At 44.0% G+C, this 23,115-nt stretch overlaps 1 protein-coding gene across 6 annotated transcripts in view; it reads right to left on the bottom strand.

Moving 5' to 3' along the window:
* CIT (citron rho-interacting serine/threonine kinase) overlaps positions 1–23,115 on the bottom strand; it is a 1,313,172-nt gene that overhangs the window by 1,233,867 nt on the left and 56,190 nt on the right. For all 6 annotated transcript variants that reach the window (XM_085636268.1, XM_085636269.1, XM_085636271.1 and 3 more), the window contains exon 2: positions 12,620–12,732. In XM_085636268.1, coding sequence (XP_085492394.1) covers positions 12,620–12,715 — 96 coding nt within the window. In that variant the 5' untranslated portion in view covers positions 12,716–12,732. The remainder of the gene's footprint in view (positions 1–12,619; positions 12,733–23,115) is intronic.

Genomic DNA, 23,115 nt, shown 5'->3' with positions numbered 1-23,115 from the left:
CTTTGCCAGCAGGAGTCCCAGTGTCACCCAGAGTTGCGCCACGCGGCTAAGATCTGTAGGCTCCCACACATTGAGGAGACACCGCCTTGGTTCTGGAAGCGTCGGAACTTTGTCATCTGGGAGAGTGTGCGCATGATCGCCTTCCAGTATTGGGCAATTACGGGGCAATCCCAGAGGGTATGGAAAAGACTGCCGTCCATACCACACTGTCTGAGACAGAGCGGTGAGTCGGTCCGTTTAAGTTTACATAAGAGTGTGCGGGTGTAGTACGTGCGGTGTAGAATTTTGAATTGTACCAGCTTCAGTTTGGACGATTTCCCCACCTCCTTAGGGGAGGAAAGCGCCGGCTGCCAGTCAGTCTCATCAAATTCCCCCAGTTCTGTCTCCCATTTAGCCTTAAGGGCTGAGAATGGGTCTGGCTGGTTGTTTATCACCTTCCGGTATGTCAGGGACGTAGCTCTCTTAGTCAGATGCTCCATGAGGAGTCTGTCCTCCAATGGCGAGGACTCCGCCAACCGAGTCCCGGGCAGGACTGCCGCCCGGAGTGCGTGTCTGATTTGTAGGTAGCGAAATCGTTCATTGTCTGCCAGGTCATATTCTGCTTGTAGATGGGCAAACGTGACTATGTCACCTTTTTTCCAGAGATCGCCGACCCTCGATATCCCAATCAGGTCCCATTGTAGAAACCCCTTGGTAGTGCGCAGCACTCCCAACTGTTTCGCCTCCCATAGTGGTGTGGCCTGAGTTATCTTCCCCTCCCAACCAAGAGCACGTTGCGCCTCAAACCATATCCGCAGAGTATGCGCCGTTGGGCCCATTAAGTAGCGTTTCTTAGTGTGATTATAGAGCGCTCCCATAACCCCCCCCCCCCAGTCCCCAGCAGTTGACGATCCATACGGTAAGCCGGGTCATCCCCTGGCACGTGAAGCCACTGGTTTATTACCATAAGCTGAGATGCCCAGTAGTATATCTTGATATTAGGAAGGGCGATACCCCCATCGTAAAGCCTCTGGTCAGCTTATGGAGCGCTATCCGTGGCGTCTTATCTTCCCACAATAGACTAGTCACTTCTGCGTTTATGGCGGTAAAGTATGCAGAAGCGACCGGGAAGGGTGTATTCTGAAGCAAGTAGAGAAATCTAGGGAGCGCCATCATTTTAAAGAGGGCGGCCCTACCCAGCAGTGTCAGGGGCAGGGAACACCAGTGTTTAACATCGCTGCGAAACCAAACCAGGGGTTTCGCCAGGTTTTCGGCAACAAATTTTGCTCTGTCTGCTGTCACATATATTCCTAAGTATTTGAATCCGTCCTCTACCACTCGAATGTCACACCCCCTAGGGAGCTGCGGCGGGGAGCCCTGAAGTACATACAAATAGGATTTTTCCCAGTTTATCGTGTAGCCAGACACCCTCCCGTACGACGCACAGATGTCCAGAAGACAGCGTATCGAGCGCGCCGGCGAGGCCAAATACAGTAGGACATCATCCGCATACAGAGAGATGCGGTCCTCCCATCCCATAGTCCACTTTAGGCCACGGATAACCGGGTCCTGTCGCACCCAGGCCGCGAGCAGCTCCAGTGCCAGCGCAAATAGGAGCGGGGAAAGGGGGCAGCCCTGTCGCGTCCCCCGCCCCAACGGAAAAGCGTTCGAGATATGCCCATTTACGACAACCTGTACCAGCGGCTTGGTATATAGAAGCTGGATCCATGCGCATATCTTGGGGCCAAATCCCAGGTGGCGAAGAACAGCAAAGAGAAATGGCCATTCCACCAAATCGAATGCCATCCGCGCGTCTAGTGAGAGGATGACTGCGTCCTCTTCTATCGAGGTGCGATGCGCGAGGACCCCGTGCAAACGCCGTATGTTCAGGGCGGTATTACGATTAGGCATAAACCCAGACTGATCCGGGTGTATCACGGCAGCAAGGTGGGGCTGCAGCCTCGTCGCCAAGACCTTTGCAAGAATCTTTGCCTCGGCGTTCAGCAGTGAGATTGGGCGATGGGAGGTGCATTCATGCGGTGGTTTGTTAGGCTTGGGGATGGCCACTATGGTAGCCAGTCTCTGATCCCGGGGTAGAATCCCTTTCTTCAGACTATCCGTGTACATACCCAATAGATGCGGAACGATGTGAGTAGTGGCTTTCTTGTAGAATTCCACCGGGATTCCATTAGGCCCCAGTGCCTTCCCAGTGCGGAGGGCGGCTATTGCAAGTGTAATTTCCTCCGCGGTCAGGTCTGCCTCTAGGGCCGCCACCTCGGACGGGGCCAGCATGGGCATAGCAAGGTCTCTAAGGAACGCCAGATTGTCCACGACGGTGGACAAGGCCTCCGGAGTGTAAATCTTTTTGTAGTGCGCCGACAGGGCCTCCGCGATTTGCCGAGGCTCCGACGTGAAGCCACCCGTTTCCAACTGGATCCGTGCCATCAAAGTTCAGTCTTGCAGCGCCCCTATAGTGGCCATGCAACCTGCGACCGCGGGGGCCCCTTCAGCACTCCACTCCACATCACCCTCAACAGTCCAGTCGTTCCCCATTCTGCTTCATTCCGGTGGTGTGCGCTCCATGTCTTCTGAGCCAGCGTTGTCCGGAGCCCTGGGGGACCCAGAATGTTGTTTACGATCACGCCCTGCGCGGCCAGCATCTCTCGCCGGGCGCCACCCCTCCAACCACTCCGTGGCCTCCGTCGGCGTGGTGAAGAACCATGTTCGTCCCTCCGCCTCCACCCGCAGCTTTGCTGGATAGAGCATCGCGTACTTGAGTTCACGAGTGCGCAACTCCTTTTTGACGCTGCTTCATCACTGCTGTGGTATAATCCGGATATAGGGTTACCGTACAATTGTCCACCTTCAGTGGAGGGGGCGGTACGCGCCGCCTGCAGGATTGTGTCCCTGTCCCGGAAGTTAAATATATGTGCCAGGATCGGTCGTGGGGGAGCCCCCGGTTTTGGCCTTCCTCCGGGCACCCGATGCGCTCTTTCCACGGAGAAAATTTTTGACAACCCACGTGGCTGAAGCTGGTCCGTGATAAGTTTTTCTATGAAAAGGTCCAACGCCGGCCCCCGTTCGCTCTCCGGCACACCCACGACACGTACATTGTTCCTTCTGGACCTTCCTTCCTGATCATCAAGCTTTTCCAGCAGCTGCTTTTGGACAAGTTCCAGCGTCTGTATCTTCTTTTTACACTCCGCTGCATCGCTGGTAAGGGTCGCCGCAGCCGTTTCCACCTCCGACAGTCTCGTACTCCGCGACATCGGCTCTCAACAACGTTATGTCTGTCGAGATCGTCCCAATCGAGACCTGCATCTGGGTCAGCGTGGCCATGAAGTCCTGGAGGGTTATTTCCTTAGGTTTTGTGTGGGGGGGGTGGGGGGGGGCGAGCCCACCTGGTCCTTCTGGTATGCAAATTTCTCGAGTTGGCGTGTGGCCCCCCACGGTGCCCCTTACCTCCCATAGTGGCTAATGCGAGTGGGATTCCCCCCTACCGGTCTGGGCCTTCAGGAGAGGGGGAGGTGCAGCAGGGATCCAGCGGTCGCCGCCGCCTGCCACGGGATCGTCCACGTGCGGCCTGTCGGTTTCACCGGAGTCCCGCCGCTGTCCCAGAGTATCCGAGGCTCACCTCAGGTCACCAGCTGCGTTCCGATCTGCAGCCGGGACCCTCGCTGCCCAGTCCACACCGTTGAGGCCAGCGCAAGCTCCTTCGAGCTCCTCGTACACCAGCCCGCTTTATTTCAGTCACCGTTGCAGAGGCTCGCCAAGGCTCCGGGGAAATCCCAGCACCCCTCCAGGGTTCCCGACAATGGTGAAGGTGCCGCCATACCAGTGCGCCGGCTCTTCGCTCCCGTGGCGCACTCTGTTCCTCCAGTCCGCCCCAAGCAGGTCTCCAGTTCCGAGAGAGGGGGTGGGGGGGCAAGGACACCCCGGATCGCCGAGGCACAGCGCCTAGGCGGCAGTGGCCGCCGTCCTCTCCCATACGGGACACCACCGCCAGTCCCTCAGCCGCCCGGCCAGAGCCCCGCCTCCATGCTGGATGTGGCACCAAACAATGCGGGACCCCCCCCAAAGCGCCGTGCGGGTCCCCCAGAGCGTCGCAGTGTGCCCAGCTTCAGTTCGCTCTACCTCGCATCCACGGCGGCCACGATATTCTCACCTCCGGCATCCGTAGTCCAAGGCTACCAGGTTGAGGCCACGCCCATCCAGGCTCTCCAGGGCCGCCACCCGAGGCCCCGGCTCCGCTCCCCTCTGCAGGCCGCACACACGTTGTCGTGCGGCTCTCTGCCACCACGTCTGCCGCCAGGCGCGTGTCTATCCCGGCCGGTGCCTTCGTCACCCAGGGGATGTCGCCGAGGATATTTTGCCGGTTTCAGCCAGGATCTGTGCCAGGATAATTGCGGGATCGGGCGTTAGACACCGGAGCCGCACTAGGCTGCGGCCATCGTCTTCGGCTGCAGGCCACGCCCCCCCCCCCCCACTCTTTTTTTTTTTTTTTTAAAGAAGTTCGTAGTCTTGGGGTTTCCAAAATTGATTTTATTACAATCTAGTTTCACTAAACGCTCAAAGGTATCAATGGTTTTATGTGACACTGGTGAACAAAAGGAGCTCTTGGCCTTGAACTCTATGTATTCTTTAGTAATCTGGCTTTCTGTAGATGTTGGAAAACTGCTAAAGAAATATTTCAGACATAATGCTCGTCAAAATTTGAAAATGGACACTTCTGTCTCGCCAATATTACTCTGATACACTGGGACAAATGATGTGCCATTGAGTAATCAATTTTGATCCTCCGTTAAATTGACATCTGAAATGTTGATCACTAGGTTGTCTTTGTTGTACTCCTTAATGATCTCTTGATTGTTACGGGATCTATCTCTTTTGCCCCTGCAGGTTTTTCTGAACTTGCTGCCGGACTGTTAGACAAAAAAAGACACCTTGGTGGCTTTAGATGTGTGCATGCTAGAGGCTTGCGTTGATGTGCTTGCTGTTACATTAATCGATGGTCTATTCTGTGCTACATCCGAATCTGAAGCCATGCTTTCCTGAGATGAACCTATGTGGGTTTTTTGTTGCCACCTCCTTTATTTGTATACTTCTGCCCATGTATACACTTCTTCGAGCTTATAATCAATGGTGTCTCTACGATACTTTTAGATTTTTCGCTCATGAATTTCTTTAGCATATCTTTCCAGTTTATTATTAATGTCTTCTAGTGTCTGTTGTAGATCCTCATGCTTATCCAATTCCGCTTTTATTGTAGAAAACTCTTCTTGCAAATTCTTTAAGATGTTTGATAATTCTTCGACGATTAGTAAAATCAGACCAAGAGAGCATTTATTCAAAATTTGTCACCATTTTTCAACAAAAACTTTATTGTTCCTGCAAAGCATACGTTTTAGCCCTATCCTCAAACCTCTTGGGATGCGTTTATTCTTATGGTAGGGGATTAGGGTGGAGCATGTAGTCTTCGGTTGATTTACATTTTGCTGATATATTCAAGTTGTTTTAATAGTTGAGTGACCGTACTGACTTGTGGACTGAAAGATTGGGCCTCTTTGATGAAATCATAAATCTCCTTTGCTACTTCTGCAGAGTAGACCAGTGTCTCTGCTTTGTTAGTAGTAATTTGTGCAATTTCTTCAAATGACATGCTTACAGGTGCACCATGAGTAGGGTTGACCAGGAAGATACTATTAATGTGTTGGTTCTCGGTGCACATTTATTACATTTTTTCTTTCAATTGTAATTTGGTGCTGCTGCATCCGTTGCACTGTGTCCACCAGTGCCTGTGAATTATACAAGATGATCAGGTCAGGCGTACCAGTCCCGAGTGGATGTGCACACTTTTTCTATGGAACCAAAAGAGTTCCTATTCCATATTCAAAACAAATTTATATGCGATCAAATGAGACTTATCACCATGTTCCAGCTTCATTAAATCATGCTTTTATTCAAAGGAGTATTCTCTTCTTTTCTTTAAACAACTAACATTAATTTATTCTTTGTTTCTCAACCCAATGCATTTCGGGTCTACATGGACCCTCCGTCTGGGGTCTAGAAAGCGGATAAAGGTGGAACATTAGTAGTTATGAACTCAGAATTCTATGAAACTAACGTTGCAGCGCATGTTTATGATGAAAAAGTATATTTGCAACTGGACAAAGATCCCACAATGGATTTTCAGAAAATCTTAAGACAAATTCTAGATAAAGCTCTCGAGATGAGATGGATCACAGAGAAAACTTACAAATTCCTAGACAGTGAATAACCTCGACTACAATTCAACAGGTTACCCAAGGTTCATAAAAATTTACATAAACCTCCGTTTAGATCCAGCGTGTGGATCAATATCAGAACCTATAGGCCAATATTTAGATCATTTCTTTCAGCCACTGGCACAAACTTGGGCAACATACATCAAGGATACCACATCATTTTTAACCCCTTGAGTGCCCATGACGAGATGGTCTCGTCATGGGCCGCGGTTGCGCTGTGCCCATGACGAGACTATCTCGTCATGAACCCCACCCACTAATTCAACACCCGGCACAGGGCGGGGCACTCAAGGGGTTAAATCTACTTGAGTCACTACCTAAACAAGATCTGTCCAACTGGCGGTTATGCACAATTGATGTAACTGCTTTGTACACCTCGATTCCACATAATGAAGGGCTTGAAGCAATTGAGTGGTTTTTACTTAACAATGAATGTGAAGGAGCCAATAAGATCTTTTTATTGTAACTTATGCATTTCGCATTATACCATTGTTATTTCCAGTGGAAAGGAAAGTTTTTTTCACAATGTAACGGTACATTAATGGGTTTTGCAGGAGCTCCTGCATATGCCAATATGTTTATATTAAAATTTGAGCATGATCCCATTATACATGATGCAACATGGAGTGAAAATGTAATTTTGTTTAAAAGGTTTATTGATGACATTTTCAACATTTGGAAAGGAGAAGAAAACCTTTTACAAGAAAACATTCAGAGACTGAATACATGTCATCCAAATATTAAGTTTACTCACACGATTGCAAAGGATAGGATAGTATTTTTGGATGTTTTAGTACAAATTGGAAGGAATGGAATTAAGACCAATGTCTACGTGAAACCGACAGATCAAAATAACTGTTTACATTTTAAGAGTTGATCAACAATCTTTAAAAAAACACCTCCCGTTCTCACAATTCACAAGCAATCAGGATGAAGCCATGGAATCTATAAGAAGCTACGCCACAAGATTCACTAATAGAGGATATCCAGATACACTGATTGAAGAATCCATAACTAAAGTACAAGCCATGGATAGATAAACTTTACTGATACCCAAAAATGTGAATAAACAAACACCTAATATATGCATTTTGAAGAATTCAACAAAGGCTAATCTGATAAAAAATATCATCAAAAAACATTGGAGAATGGTAGAGACTGAACCTGATTTAAGATGCATTTCAGACGAAAAAGTGAAGTTTGCATTCCAACGTTCACGGAACCTGAAAGAACTATTGTCGCATAAAAAAACGGATAGTGGGCTAATTAAATATAAAAGAATGAAAAAATGTGGTAATTGCACGCACTGCAATAATGTGATTGTAGGTAACCAATTTTCACATCCGCAACATGGCACCAAAATATTCCTACGACATTCAAGCACATGTGACACACTTAATGTTGTTTATGCTGTGAAATGCCTGTGTGGAAAAGTTTACGTTGGAATTACAGAGAGAAAGATCAAAATAAGGATCACGGAGCATAAGAGCAACATAAGATTAAAGAATGAAAAATCATCTGTAGCCATGCATTGGCTTGAAGCAGGACATAACATTTCACAACTCGGATTCACTGTCTTGGAATCATTGAAAATCCGTGCAGACATGGACCCTCCTAGGCAATTGCTCAGATCAGAGTTCTTTTGGATAAAGAAATTGAATTCTATGTACCCCAATGGGATGAATGACCATATTGAATTAACCTGTTTTTTTATAAGTTCGTATTTGCAGTACTGTACACCGCACAGCTTTTTGCCTAATGAAGGTTTATATCAACATTGAGATGTATTACACATTTTCATATTGTCCATGGGAGAAGGCAAATGTGCATATATTAAGTTTTGTCTTTTTTATTTATATTTGTATTTGAACCTTTATTAATTAACTTTACGAGCTTTCCACATTTCGCTCCACAGTCACTGTTCCTTTAAGTATGCCTCACAGAGGGATCACGTGAGCAGGCTCACCTCGGGCTTCACGCAATGAGGTACACATTTATACAACTTAGATTCCACGCTAATCAGAACACACATCGTGAAGGAGAACTCTCAGCCTCGTTTCATAAGTAAGTGAAGATAGAAAGCGCTTTCGAATACCCAAACGTACTTGCGCTATATGTGGTCTTCCATTTGAACCGCCATGCGGTTTTGCTAATCTCTTTTCAACACAGTAACGGAAAATTCCCAGTAGCGTTTTGTTCAGCAAGCTAGGCAGAGAATGCGGTTACATTTCAAATGCGTTTCTGCATTATACAGCCTTTCTTTAGGCCCGCCAAGAGTCTTGTCAGTTTTATTTGCATGTGTTTACATCACATAGAACTTCACTGTAGAAGCCGCTTTGAGTTCCATTAATTTCACCTTAAGCTGAGATTGTGCAAACCAGCTATGTTAACCAAGGGTTGAAATTTACATTACCTTTTAAATCCACTAACGAATGCAATAAGGGGGCAATTAGAGGACGCACACAGTTCACAATCTTGACACAATTTCCTACCAACTTTTTCTTTTTTCCAGCCTTTAGTTGTTCTTATTTTTTAAGATTTGTATTATCTATTCATACTTGCCTTGCTGATTAATGCACAAACTCACTCATTGTAAATGCTTAATCATGTTGTTTTGATTCTTGAGACTCATGAGACAATGTAAATGATGTTGATTTAAAACTTGCATGGCCTATTGTTAATATTATTAATTTTGAGTTTGTGGGACACGCCCAGTATAATGGACTGATAAGTCTCTTGTTTTATTCTCATTGTATTCTAGACCCCAGACGAAGGGTCCATGCAGACCAGAAATGCATTGGGTTGAGAAAAGAGCTTGAGAAACAAAGAATGAATTATTGATTAATGCTCGCTGTTTAAAGAAAAGAAGAGAATACTGCTTTGAATAAAAGCATGATTTAATGAAGCTTGAACATGTTGATAAGTCTCATTGGACTGGTACGCCTGACCTGATCATCTTGTATAATTCACAGGCACTGTTAGACACAGTGCAAGGGATGCAGCAGCACCAAATTACAATTGAAAGAAAAAGAAAAAATTGAATAAATAAGTGTACACCGAGAACCAATACACTAAGAGTTTCTGGGTTCACACAAGTTGGCAGAATGGTGACATACTTGACTAAACTTCAATCTGGGGCAGAGGGGAAAATAGAGATGTTAGAGTACATTATGACCTTTGAGACTGCAGCACTGATTCTTTGGCCATTATCTGCTTTCGTGCACGATGAATCCCAGTGTCTGTGAGGACTTCAAAGCAACTAACTCCGAAATACGGGGCGTTTTGTTCTCTGAACAGTTCTTCAGGCTTTGGGCACGGGCTACTGGACAGGGATTTCCCACAATCATCCTCTTTGGGGTGTTCAGTTTTTCTCAAGGTTATGCATTTGGTTATTCAAATTATGTGTGATTCAAAACTTCTAGCCACAGGCTCCATTATTTTCCTGTTTATACATCAGTATTTATGCAGATATTGCTATTCATGGCATGCCTAAAAATGGTATTTGCTCATTTTAATTATAATCCAATAAGTAAAAGTTGTTAAAGAAGCGAAAAATGTATGTTTGGTTCAGCCAACAGGCCTTAAATGCTGCACAACAACTAAAGGGATGCTTACATGTTTGGGACCGTAGTAAGGTAAACAAGGGTACCCCAATATTAGAACCCCCGGTGAATTATTGTTTTTAGAAGACAATGGTTCTTATGGGGCCAAATGGTCCAAGAAAAAAGGCGCAAGGGTTGCGTCCGAATTGAAAACAATAGATCTGAGTTTAGGATAGGCAACTAATTGCCTATCCTAAACTCAGAACTATTGTTCTCAATTCGGACGCAACCCTTGCGCCTTCTTTCTTGGACCATTTGGTCACATAAGAACCATTGTCTTCTAAAAATGCAGATACATGTTTGGGACAAACAAGGCACATTAGAAAACACTAAATTAGAAATAGAGTGCATTTGCTGATCTAGGATATGTTTTATTGGGTGGAGTTCTGAAATGGCTTACCTTAGACTATTGAAACAATGGTATTCTTCCAATGAGTACCGTCAGCAGAGTTGTTTTAATATGTAAGGGGTCTTATAATCAGCTACGGTATTAACATCGTTTTAAAATGTTTGAAGACATCATCAACATCATGTGTGCAATGGTATGATGCTTTTGAAGTAGACAGCACAGACCTTGTTGATGCATGAAATAAGTTCAAGAAAATCAGAGTAACTAGAAATAGAAGCCTTTGAGACCTATCGGCTCTGCCATTGTCTTCTGTTTATGCTGTATAGCTTCAGCAAAAATGCGATGCAGTACAGCATGTACAGGTGCTGCGGAGTCATTTTGTAGGCACACGTGCATCAGTCATGATGGATGCGTGTGGCACGCAATTTTTTTATTTACAAATCAAAAATAGTAAATAAAAAAAGTGTGGAAATGAAGAAGCGCTTTTATTTATAAAGCAGAAGGGCCAGCAATAATTTCCTAGCTGGTCCACACAAAAAGAAAGCAAAAAAAAAAAAGAAAAAAGGGCCTCAAGAGGAATTGGGGGGCACCAGAGAAGCGGGTCAGGGTAAGGGAGAGGAAAGGAAGAGAAGCACTTGGGACAGGAAGCAACAAGGAGGCTGGAGGGGAGTCGCAGACAAAGGAGAGAATGGGCAGGCAAAGGGAGAAGCACAAGGGTAAGAAAGCAACACGAAGCACGGGGAGAGAAGCGCACAAGGGAGACAGCTGGAAAAAACATGCAGAGTATAGATTGCTATGGGCGTACTCCGTGTCACATCACAACATAAATGCACTATAATTTCCCAGTTGTCACATCCAGCCATCAACATATTGAGGTGTGCTCTTATTACTACAATGGCCTGAATGTGGTTAGAACATGCTCCGTTTGGCAAGATAAAAGAATGTGTGCCGTTTTGAAGTCGTCACTCATTGTGTGCTTAAGGAAAGAAGAGTAAATCCCTAAAAGTGAACAGTGTTTATAAAACAAGTAAAGAAGCTATGCTCCAGGGGAAGGACAAACACAAGATGGACAGGGAAAGCCATCAAATAGGAAGAAAGCAAATGAGAGTCACAAAGCCAACAACCTGTAAGCCCACTGTAGGTTCTTGGTAAGCTGACAACAGGCCTTTTGCAACCAGACAGCTTGTGCGGTCTAGTCATAAATACATAATCCTGTCACAAAGTGTACATTAGAGGAGGGTATCTGGGAGAATCGGTGTGTAGCATGGTGTTTAAGCTGACCTGAGTGTAGCACTACTACAGACATCTTAACAGGGGGGAAATAGCAGTGGGCAATGGCCCACTCAGACCATGAACGCAGAAATCGTGCATGTTCCACTTAGCAAATGGCTGCTTCACCAGACTGTAACCAGTCTTGTGCTTACTCAAACCGAAAATCTGTTCCCAAGAAAAGTTGCAGAAAATGCATTGCTTTACATAGCAAGAGACAAAACATTGCCCAGAGACGTAAATTCTACCCAATCAAAATTACAAAACAACAGAAGACAATTCACATAGCAATTGCTCGTTTGTAAATGTCTTAAACACTACCTCTCTCAAAGGCAGGTACATCAGCTATCACAATAATTTGATTCAATTGCTAATTTACGAATATGCCAGTGGTAACGGAACACATTCAGAAAATCACTTCTATAAATACAGTGTTGCCCAGAAAATTTAAGCAAAATAAAGAGTTTGTTAAAAGGGTAAAAACTGAGTTAAAAGAAAAGTAATCCAATATGTATTCTGAATATGTAGATTTACCTCCGTTGAAGACTAAACTGCAACTAACTCATTGCCTTGTACAAGAAACAGAATTTAGCCCATTGAAGTGAACAGTTTTGCTTTTGCAGAAGTCTCAAAAAAGAAAAATCAGACATGGGCCAGAAATTGTCAGAGGTAAAAGCTCACAATACAAAAGTTCAGGAACTTGGCAGCTCTTTAAAACAATCTGATCATGTTCCAGGATGTACTGTTGATTCCATCGTGCTTAAAGATAAAGCCTGGATTAGCAGGTCTTAAGCATTTGAAGCTTGAAATAACGTCACCTCCGCTGTAAATTGGAAAAGTACTGGAAAATATGGAATAAATATGGTTTACTTGGACTAACTACGGTTGCATGTTTCATGACCTGAGTGACACGAGTTAGTGTTGCTGTGCAGCTGGAAACTGGTGCGCTATGCAGTACGAGCCTACTTTGGGAATAACATGTGTGCTACCGGAACAGAGCACGTGCCAAGCTTGCACGCAGAACTTTTGCCTTTGAGCATCATTTATAATGTTGACACTGTAAAATCGGTGTGCATTCATTCTTACACTTATTAGATGATTTATAATATGGACCATGTGCATATAGGAATGGTTACCTGGAACAGGAGATTCAGGCGAGCAGCACGGCTGGTAAGAGGCTCCAGGGGGACAGAATCGCCTGCATTTCTGGGGCCACACTTAAATTTCAACATTGTTGGTTACTAGGGACCTGGAAGCAACATGAAGGAAATCAGTCAAAAAGGGGATTATTAAAATAAACTGTTCATCAATACTTACAGAAAACCGAGCAGCAACATCCAACAATAAACTGCAGTTTAGCGCACACTGTTAAAAACTACTATAACTTGCCACATCAGTTCATAAAATCTCAGCAGAATTAACGCTCCCTGGCAACTTCAGGAATTTCTGGGGGGGAAACAAAATTTACTTTAAATTTGTGCCACTGAGGTTAGATTTCCAAGTCTCCAAGGTAGTAATTTGAGTGGCTCCTCTAACAACTCGACAAATGAACTTCTTAACTCAGACATTACTTGAAAAGTATTGCTCCAGGAAATGTGGTACACAAAAGAAACTACTGGTTGCAAAATAAGCGTAACAAATTGCTAACAGAAAAGAATGTAACAAACCAACCTACAAGTAAGGTCATAAAATTCCATATTGTGTGTCAAAATCAGACCTACCTCATGAATATTAATAAGAGAGGTGGCAAACTGCAACTCACTACAATTGGAGACCATCACAACGATGGTGGCCTGCTAGGGACAGCAGACCACCATGTCTGTGAATGCTTTTTAATAAAAATGTTGATTTCCTAAATGAAGCCTAGTTGCCCCAAAGAAACACTGGCTGCGTTTAAAGAAAAATAAAGTACTTTTTTTTTCTTTTTTAAAGTTTGCTAGAGAGTTGGTAACCGCTATCTGGTCAACAACATACTTTTTTTTTACTTCACAAAGGGGAAAGGGTTCCATGCTTTGCAAGTGGATTTCAATCACAAAATATAGATAGAGATCCTACTCATTTAGTATTTGGAAGGAAAGCCTAAAACATGCCTCTTCCACTCACCAATCCAGTACGGGGGTCGCTATCCCATTTTAGGAGTCAGTAATGTAGGAAGCTGGCTGTGTATATACTATACCAAAGTGAGGTATAGTGTGCACAGAGTTCAGTGGAACCCCAAAGGTAGGCAGAGGTAAAGTTAGATGAAACAGTATTTCTAAAGCGCCTGGTTACCCATGGGCATCCCCGCGCTACTGCCTGCACCTCACTCTCTATTTGTAGTAGTGTGGTCGAGCAGTAAGGCAGTTTCAGAGGACAGCGTTAAGCATTTTTTGTACCCACTCTGTCAGCAAATTATTTCACACACTCAAAGACTGAACTTCAGACCAATCGGTTTTATAGAAAAATATTCTTTTAGTTATTTTATTTCCTAGCACCAAGCAAGCCTGGCACAGGTAAGTTGATCAATACTTTCCAGTAAATATACAGTTTGAAATGCAGTTGTAAATGTACTTTGAAACGGTTACAGTTTGAATTACTAGTAATGCAATACTGTGAAATGCTGTACATATACTTTGTACCGCTATTGCAATGAGAATTACAGGTAAATTACATTTACGTTACTTTTGAGATTACTTTTTCTACTCAGTGTGGCAGGGTATGCCCAGACGTGGGTCCCTTGCTCACTTTGCCACTGGATTCAAGCTAGCCTGGCTGAAGAGGGCTATTAGCCCGAAACCGGCTCCAGGATGCTTGTTTCCGGTCCAGGGAAGACATGGCTTGGCAGTTCGGGCTGGACTGTTCCCATAAGGCACAGGGTCAAGACTGATTTGCATATAGCTGTGTCTGAACTGGGGTGGCAAAGTGAGCTGAAGAATGATGATGGATTCAACCCAGATCTGTGACTGGGGGTGAGTGTTTGAAAAGTTCCAGAACTCCGTCCATCATCTCCTTGTGTGTGCTTTGTAATGTTAGATAGCACCTCACTCTCTATTTGTAGTAGTGTGGTCGAGCAGTAAGGCAGTATCAGAGGACAGCGTTAAGCATTTTTTGTACCCACTGTCAGCAAATGATTTAACACACTCAAAGGCTGAACTTCAGACCAATTGGTTTTGTATAAAAATATTCTTTTAGTTATTTTATTTCCTAGAACCAAGCAAGCCTGGCACAGGTAAGTTGATGAATACTTTCCAGTAAATATACAGTTTGAAATGCAGTTGTAAATGTACTTTGAAATGGTTACAGTTTGAATTACTGGTAATGCAATCCTGTGAAATGCTGTACATATACTTTGTACCGATTTTACAATAAGAATTACAGGTAAGTTACTTTACGTTACTTTTGAGATGACTTTTTAGATTACTTTTTCTACTCAGTGTGATATGCCTAGATATCACACTGGGACATTTCCTAGAGAAAAGGGGAGTAAAGTCAGTTTTGCACAATTGTTATTTTTCAGGTTTCCATACAAAATCAGCTCCACACTTACAACAGTTTTTAGAGAAAAACAGTCAATGGATTCCTACGGAGAGAAATTAAGTTAACGGTTACCAGGTAAGTAATCGGTCTTTGGAGTTGAGCTTCTAGGGTTAGAACAAGGGTTCCCCCAGGGTCAAGGATGCACTCTTGTTTCACCCTCAACAGCACTAGAGCGGCCGGGTGCTCAGGCCCAATGTTATCCAATGGGGAATAGGAGGCCTCCGGTTGGTGGCTGATGGCAAGCAAACCACTTGGTTGTGGAAGCAAAGCTCCTGGACTTTAGCTCAGGGCAAATGTCTTTGGAACAGCTGATGAAATTGCTTGCAGAGGAAGTTAGAAGCGGGTTCTCTACGTCCCAAACAAATCAGATGGAGATTCGGGGTATCTGAGAGGGACTAGCAGAGAAGCCCGACTCTCTATCTCAAAGAACGCAGGTATTAGAATCCTCAGTGGTGGAATGGCAAGAAAGTACTACACTGGATAGGAGAGAGTTGAATAGACTAATGCTTAAATTCAAGGAGAGTCAAGATAAACTGGAATTCTTAGAAAACAATGCAGACGGAATATCATCAGAATTCTAAACATGCCTGAAGGAAGTGAGAGGGAGGATATAAAAGTGTTCGTAGTAATTTACTAAAATTCAGCGGCGTCTGGGAGGGATCAGCTGAGACTTCAACGCAGGACATTTAAAGGATACATCGCAACCCATTCAGGAAGGATGCAAGCAAAACAAAACCTTGCAGAATTTTAGTGAACTTCCTTACGTACTTTATCAAGGAAAAACTCTTGAATACAGCCTTGAAAGCAGGGGCTCTAAGTGGTGAAGGTTTTTCTTTTAGAGTCAGATCAGACATCTCTCAAGCAACTCTGACCAGGCAATGGGAACTCAGAAAAAGAATGGATGAATTTAGGAAGATGGGAGGAACTGCCCAGTTAAACTTTCCGGACACTTTGCGAGTGATGATAAATAATAAAATGTGTAACTAGAGAGACCGCGAAGAGGCAGACATGTTACTGGAGAAGCTTAAATTGAATCCAGGCACCACGCAGAAAGGGTAAGGGGTTGGCTGGATATTTTCTCCTTAAATTAGTTTATGCTCTACCCCGGTCTCTTTGGCATATATAGAAAAAATGCTGTGTCTCCACTAAATCGTAATTCTTATAGATTTATTTCTTCTTTCTTTTCTGTCACTTTATAGGTGTTATTATAAAAATGTTCAATCACAAAGGAGGGACTGAGGGCTTTTTAGACAGGTCCAGCATACATGCCCTAACAATAATGAAGAAACAAAAAGGTAGGCTGTTCCTAATATCGAGACAAGGGAAAACTGGTTTTATGTGGTCATGAAGTGTAGGAGGATAAGGATTCCTCCTCTTGGAATATAGGACCCTCACACACCCGGCAAGGTGTCATGCTTCATCATATGGGCTGCTCTTCGTCAGGTCGGCGCTGCAATACCGGACGTGTTCCCTATGAGGGGCTCTTTGGCGGAGATCTTTTATTCCAAATGACGTTTGGTGCCGTGGGGGTGAGGGGCCTAATTATTGTAGATGAAAGTGTGGAGGTGTATAACCTGAAAGAAATTTCAAAACAGGTAAGGGAGTACCAGCGAAGACTATTTTAATCAATGGGTCTCCCACCCTGATTAAAAGAAACAAAGGCGCATGTCTGAGATTATGTCTCGGGTAGGGCGGTCTATTGTGCGGTCAACAATCTAGTGGCAATTCGTCAGGACCTAATAAAATCAAATCTAGCTACACATGGGTGGTTGTATGGTGTGATCTACCCTTTTAAAACAACCTAACACATGTTGTGTGTAGTACCTGATAGCATGTGACCAACCCTAGTTGGGTTTTTCCATCTACTTCATCGATACCAGGCAGGTATCTCACAAGGCATTTCCTTGTGTGCCTAGTTGGGTTTCTCTATCTACTTCATCGATACCTGTCCGGTATCTCACAAGGAATTTCCTTGTGTGGTTTTGCAAAGTCCACAAAAGGCCGGCCGACCTACCCTCTTCGTTTTAAAATTTTTCAGGTTATACACCTCCACACTTTCATCTGCACTAATTAGGCCCCACGGCACCAAACGGCATTTGGAATAAAAGATCTCCGCCAAAGAGACCCTCATAGGGATCCCGTCCGGTATTGCAGGGCCGACCTGACATGGAGCAGCCCATATGATGAAGCATGACACCTTGCCGGGTGTGTGAAGGCCCTATATTCCAAGAGGAGGAATCCTCACCCTCCTACGCTTCAGGACCACATAAAACCAGTTTTCCCTTGTCTCGATATTAGGAAAAGCATACCTTTTGTATCTTCATTATAAAAATCTCCCCTGATCCCTGACAGGGTCAAAATCGCTAGGTTAGCCAAGGTAGATAGGGGTAGGGTTCCCCGGGGAAGGGTGGGGGTAAAGGGAGAGTTTGGGGATGCACGGGGTAGGGAGCATAGAGGGAATATATATTTTTTAAAGTTCCATTGCCTTAATTGATATGAAGGGTACAAAGTATTACAAAAAGTAGGATGCAAATAGGTAGTAAGAGCATACAGATTGTGTCCTGAAACATTAACGGGCTAGAAATAGGAGGGACAAAATCTTCCAATATCTGGGAGATACTCCGGCCCAAATAATAATACTCCAGGAGTCACATTTATCTAAAGCAGAATGCTTAGTTATTTTCAAAAAATTAAAATGGGTCAAGCAAATGGTATGTACTGAACAAAATTTACCATCCTAAAGGAGTTATTATATTAACAAAAAAGCGAACAGAGGTATCTATTTTGGACTGGAAAGTGGATAAGAAAGGTAAGTGGGTCATTGTAATCGTGAGAAATTTGATAAACACTACACGTTGATAGGATAGTATGGCCAAAATACAGACAAGATAGAGCCCTTAAAATCCATGAGCTCAGAGCGGATTCAGTTTTTTTTTTTTGATTTTCTGGTCTGGTCATTTTATTTGTGGTGATGGACTATCACTTGGATAGATTTAATAATCGCAGGTCAAAGTTCAGCCCTAAAATGCATGCATACGTCAAATCCTTGATGAGACAGTTTGGTCTTTGTGATATCTGGAGAGAAAAGCATATTGCTGAACAGAGATACACCTTTCATAACAAAAATTATAAGCACCATACCAGGATTGATTTATTTTTGTTAGATAAATCTTTAAGAACAGATGTTAAAGATGTGAAGCATCTTCCCACCCATTTGTTTGATCATGCAGCAGTCAGTCGAGTTAAAAATGGAAATTGGGAGAAGGCAAAGAAGATGGACACTAGATCGTTCCTTATTAAATGACCAGACATAATAGATACGTTAAGAGAAAGAACAATTGAGTTCTTTGAGATTAACAGTACACCAGCATCTAAATATACAGTTTGGGACACGTTTAAAGCCTTTATAAAGGGGGGTTCTGATCAGTCTATCTGAACAAAAGGGAAGGAGTACAGGAGGAGGGTCGAAGATCTGGAACACAAGATAGCGGCACTCGAACAGAAGTGCAGACAATCAGTAGGAGAGGTAGACTCCACTGAGAAGTGGCAGGAAAAAATCCTAGAGCATAAACAGACCCTTATTACCATGCTGGATAACCGGGTTCAAGCATGCTGAGGAATTTGAAGCCAGTAAATTAGCACACTTTGAATATAGCGAAAATGCGGGGAAACTCCTGGCTTGGAAAACTAAAGCGGAAATTATAAGAAATTAGATGACATGTAGGAAAACGGGAAATAGCATAAGAGAAAGACAGGAGGTAGAGCAAGCCTTTGTTGCGTTTTTTGGGGAGCTATACACAGAGAACTTGTGTGTCTCGGAGGCACAGATCAATAGATGGCTAGATGGTCAGATAGTGGAGAGACTTTCAATTGAGGAACAAAACTCTAGAAGACATAACTCAGAACGAGCTATACACAGTGATAAAAAAAAAGTGAAAAAAAAATAAAGCTGCCGGACCAGATAGGCTTCCAAATGAATTTTACTTTAAATCAAGAGATACCTTTTGCCAAGTATTGACTCAAATTGGGAAGGAGCGCCCCCACCAAAATCCTAGGAGAAAGCGGTAGTCACACTAATTTTAAAACCAGGGAAAGATCCAAGGTCTTGGGACCAATTACGCTCCTAAACTGTGACTAGAAGTTCTATGCCAGTATTCTGGCTAACAGACTGAGTATGGTAATAGGGGGGGCTGTTAACGTAAGACTAGAAATGCTTTGTGAAAGGCAGATATATGCACCAATTAAGCCATGAGCTAAAAGGAACAATTGACTTGGCTTCGGAAAGTTAAGCAGCCCTAGTAATCATCCCACTCTGCGCTATCAAGGCATTTGATATGGTGAATTGGTAATACCTGTATACCATGTTGAATCATTATAATATGGGTGATAAGTTTTGTAGGGCCATATGAGGGATATTTAAAGCCCCTGCGGCAAAAACCGATCTGAACGGGAACTTAACATTGATTTTTGAAATAACAAGAGGGACTAGACAGGGCTTGCGCAGAAAAGATCATGATGGACAATAAATTACCCCTTTCAAGCACGGTTCTCGGCAGACAAAAAATCTCCCTATACGCCGACGATGTAATGGTCTACACAAAAGATCTGGTGGCAACTCCAGAGTCTAGACCGATTGGTAGCAGAGTTTGGGAAGGTGTTGGGGTATGAGGCAAACATCCGCCAAGACAAAAGGTGATGGTTTCGAATATAGAGGAGAAGCATAGTTTGATAATAAAAAAAATAAAAAAATACTTGGGTATAGAAGTGGGTCACTCACTAGGGAAACTGGCAGAACTACATTTTAATAAAATGATGGTGGAAATGAATAGGCTAGTACTTAGCTGGTCACATCTCCCATTATCGATTTTTGGGAGGACTCATTTAATAAAAACGTCAATTCTCACTAAATGTACTTTTATCTTTAACATGACACCTCTCCATTTAAAGGATACATAGCTCCAAAAGCTTCATGGTAGAGTAGACTTTATATGGGCAGCTAAGGGCACAAGAATTGCAGGGAGGAAGCTGAGGCAAAAATATGACAAAGGGGGTATGGCACTGCCATAGTTCCAATTATATGCACTGGCATTTCAGCTAAAAAACTTTACATTTCTCTTATCTGATAAAGGGCGTTCATAGAGTGAGCAGCTTTGGGAGACCTTGCTCAAGGAAGTGGAAAATAGAGGGTTCAAATTTATGTTCAAATTTGTGTATCAGAAATATATTTTTAAAAAATCAGGCTAAAGGTGTTCCAAGTGGCAGTTCAACTGTGGAAACAAATGCGACTCACAATAAACTTGCCATATTGTAGTAAGTATGCTCCATTATGGGATTCTCCGGGATCCCCTGAATGTTTGAAAGATAGGCTGGCAGGGAGTTTAAGAAAAGCCGGTATCACCGGACAGGATCAGATTTTTTAAGGGGGGTAGCTATGTTTTTGGGAACAGTTCCAACAAATAACCAAGATGACTGTTTACAAGTTTGAATTCCTAAAATAAAAGAGCTGGGCCTAATCGGTGGGAGAATACAAAGGTGGGACAAGTGACCTGGAAGACCATCTGATTACAAGCAGTCAACAAAAGAAGGTGGTGGCATCCTGGTATGAGTTAATTATGGATATCCAAGAAAAGGAGTGAAGTACACCAAACTACCTATGGAGAGAAATAATATTGATTACAAACCTCGGACACCTGTGGCAAGAATATACTTTCGGTTATTATATAAGTTGGTCAAACCAGCATTTTTAAGACTAAACCATTTATTTTCCCTCCACAGAGCTTACTGGTCACCAAGAAGGCTACTGAAACTAAAAGGAAATAAGGAGGGTCACTGCAAGAAATGTGGGTTAATGAATGCTGATATCCATAGGTTTGTAAGCTGTCCCCTTATCCAGGATTTCTAGAAGGATGTATGCAAGTTCATGACAGACCTCTTGCACACGCAACTTGAGGTAAGCCTTGAACTAATTTGTTTTGGTTTACCACCAGAGGTTGGAGTAAAACTGGATTATGACACTGATATTTTAACAAATTTTATTGAGTAGAAGGCCGATCTATAAATATTGGATCCACCCCACACCTCCTTCAAGATCCGAGTGGCTCGAATTAGTTTTCTATGTATATGGAATGGAGTTAAATCATTCGTCCTCCAAAAAAACGGCTAAGTTATGGACTCCACTGACAATCTGGTTGGAAAAGAAAGGAGGCTAAAATATTAGAATTAGACTACGAAGATGACATACTCTAAATATAGTCCATTGATTACAGCCACATAGGGAAAGGATGTGGTAGTAATCATCCCCTTTTGTTTTCCCATTATGCTGTCATCTCCGAAAGTTCCTAACTGGGATTTATATCCAACAATAAGAGGGAAACTCTGAGGTCTCAGTCGGAAATAAAGAAGGCATATGAGGACACAAAAAAAAAAGGAGAAAAAAAAAAAAAGAGAGGAGTAATTCCTTTGCACTTTTGGTGGGTTTTTCTGAAAGTATTAATGGTTGACAGAGAAATCTTTCCCCAGGGTGAAATTCTCCACCGTTTTTATAGTTTCCACAACTCCTCGAGATCTGACCAGTATGAAAGCACCTATCACAAGTCTTTGGTGATATGCGACTGCAATAAAGGTATTCTCTCATGGACAATCAAGTTCGAAATGAGAGCATCTACATTTTTTACCTTTTTGTAAAATAGGTTTGACAGCTTTGTATTTTTAAAAACTCGGTAGACGAATGAGTTGTGTGTTGAGGGCTTTAATCTCTACTGTGATACAGCATGAGCGCTGAGAAGAGATGAAAAGGGTTTCAGAAATATTTGAGTGAATGGGTGACAGAAAACATACATGCATAGAGGAAATTCTGACTGCCAGTCTAATTATCTTTAAAAAACCATCTAAAAAGGAAGACTTTGTGTGCATGGAGTGTGAGACTTTTACTCTCCTTTGTTGGACAAGCTATAAATGATCATTTGAGATGTCATGAAGTGTCACGCTCCTCAGCTTCCCGTTCATCAGAGAGGAGAGAGTTGCGGTTCTCTCTCCTAGTTCTCCCGCTTAGAAACTACAAAGCGCCAAACACCGCAAAGCGCTCCTCGGCTCCCGGCTCCTCCGCGAGACGAGTAGTAGCGCAACCCGACTACCATCGCCCGAAGGATTTCCGGGTTACCCAGCGAGGGGTTTACTCCTCGATTCCGGTCTCCCACTGGGAGCCGCGAACACCACCTCCGCCCACAGGATTTCCGGGCCTCTGCACTTCAGGGATATAGCGCTCCTCGGCTCACAGGATTTCCGAGCCTAGCAGTGGCAGCGCTATCGAGATATCCTAACCTTACCTAAAGACGTCTTCCGGGTAGAAGCGTCACGACGCCTTGATTCCACAGGTCCTGCCAACATCCTACGATTCACTCCTCGAGAGACAGACGTTGCTCTCCGGATTCTTCACGTGGGGATTGCACCCCCTAGGCGGAACATACCGGACTCCGTTTAGGAGAAACCTAGCCCGGTGCATGGTCTTTCCTGTACTCCACCTTGCTCCTTTCCTAAAGAAGAAGGGGAGTCCCTTAGTAATTCCCACAACTAGGAGGGAGGAGAAGTCAGGTAAGCGAGCTACACTCATAGGGGATCAGAGGGGGGGGGATTGGCAGAGCAGGCCCGCGCTTACAGAGTGTTTGTTTCCTTACAGATCTCCGTCCCTGCCGTTCCTGTCCTACCTTCCCTCGCTCACCTGCCTCCTCCGTCCGAGTGTATAACACATCCGCCGGACTAGGGGCAGATGGGAGGTGGACCCTATTCAGCATCAGCGTCATCCTGAGGAGAGGAAACCCGAGGGTACACAACAGAATAATCGGCCCACGAATTATTCTCCTCCCCATCACGCTGATCCGGCCATGGCCACTTTAGAGGACGTGTTAGCCGCGTTAGCCCATATGCAGGTGGAGTTGGCCGCTTCTCGGTCAGAAACGGCCGCCTTACATGCACGTATCGATCGAATGCAGAAGAATCCCTTCGATGCAGGGCCCCCTTTTTCCACACAGACCCCTCAGGTAGTAGTAGAAATGCCGGCACACGTCCCCTTAGCCCCTCCTGAAAGGTTTCATGGGGACATACACAAAGTCCAAGTCTT

Source organism: Triturus cristatus, chromosome 11 (genome assembly GCF_964204655.1).
Source record: "Triturus cristatus chromosome 11, aTriCri1.1, whole genome shotgun sequence".
Lineage (NCBI taxonomy): Eukaryota > Metazoa > Chordata > Amphibia > Caudata > Salamandridae > Triturus > Triturus cristatus.
Note: the sequence above shows the minus strand (reverse complement) of the source record. Positions and strands in the feature narration are given on the sequence as shown.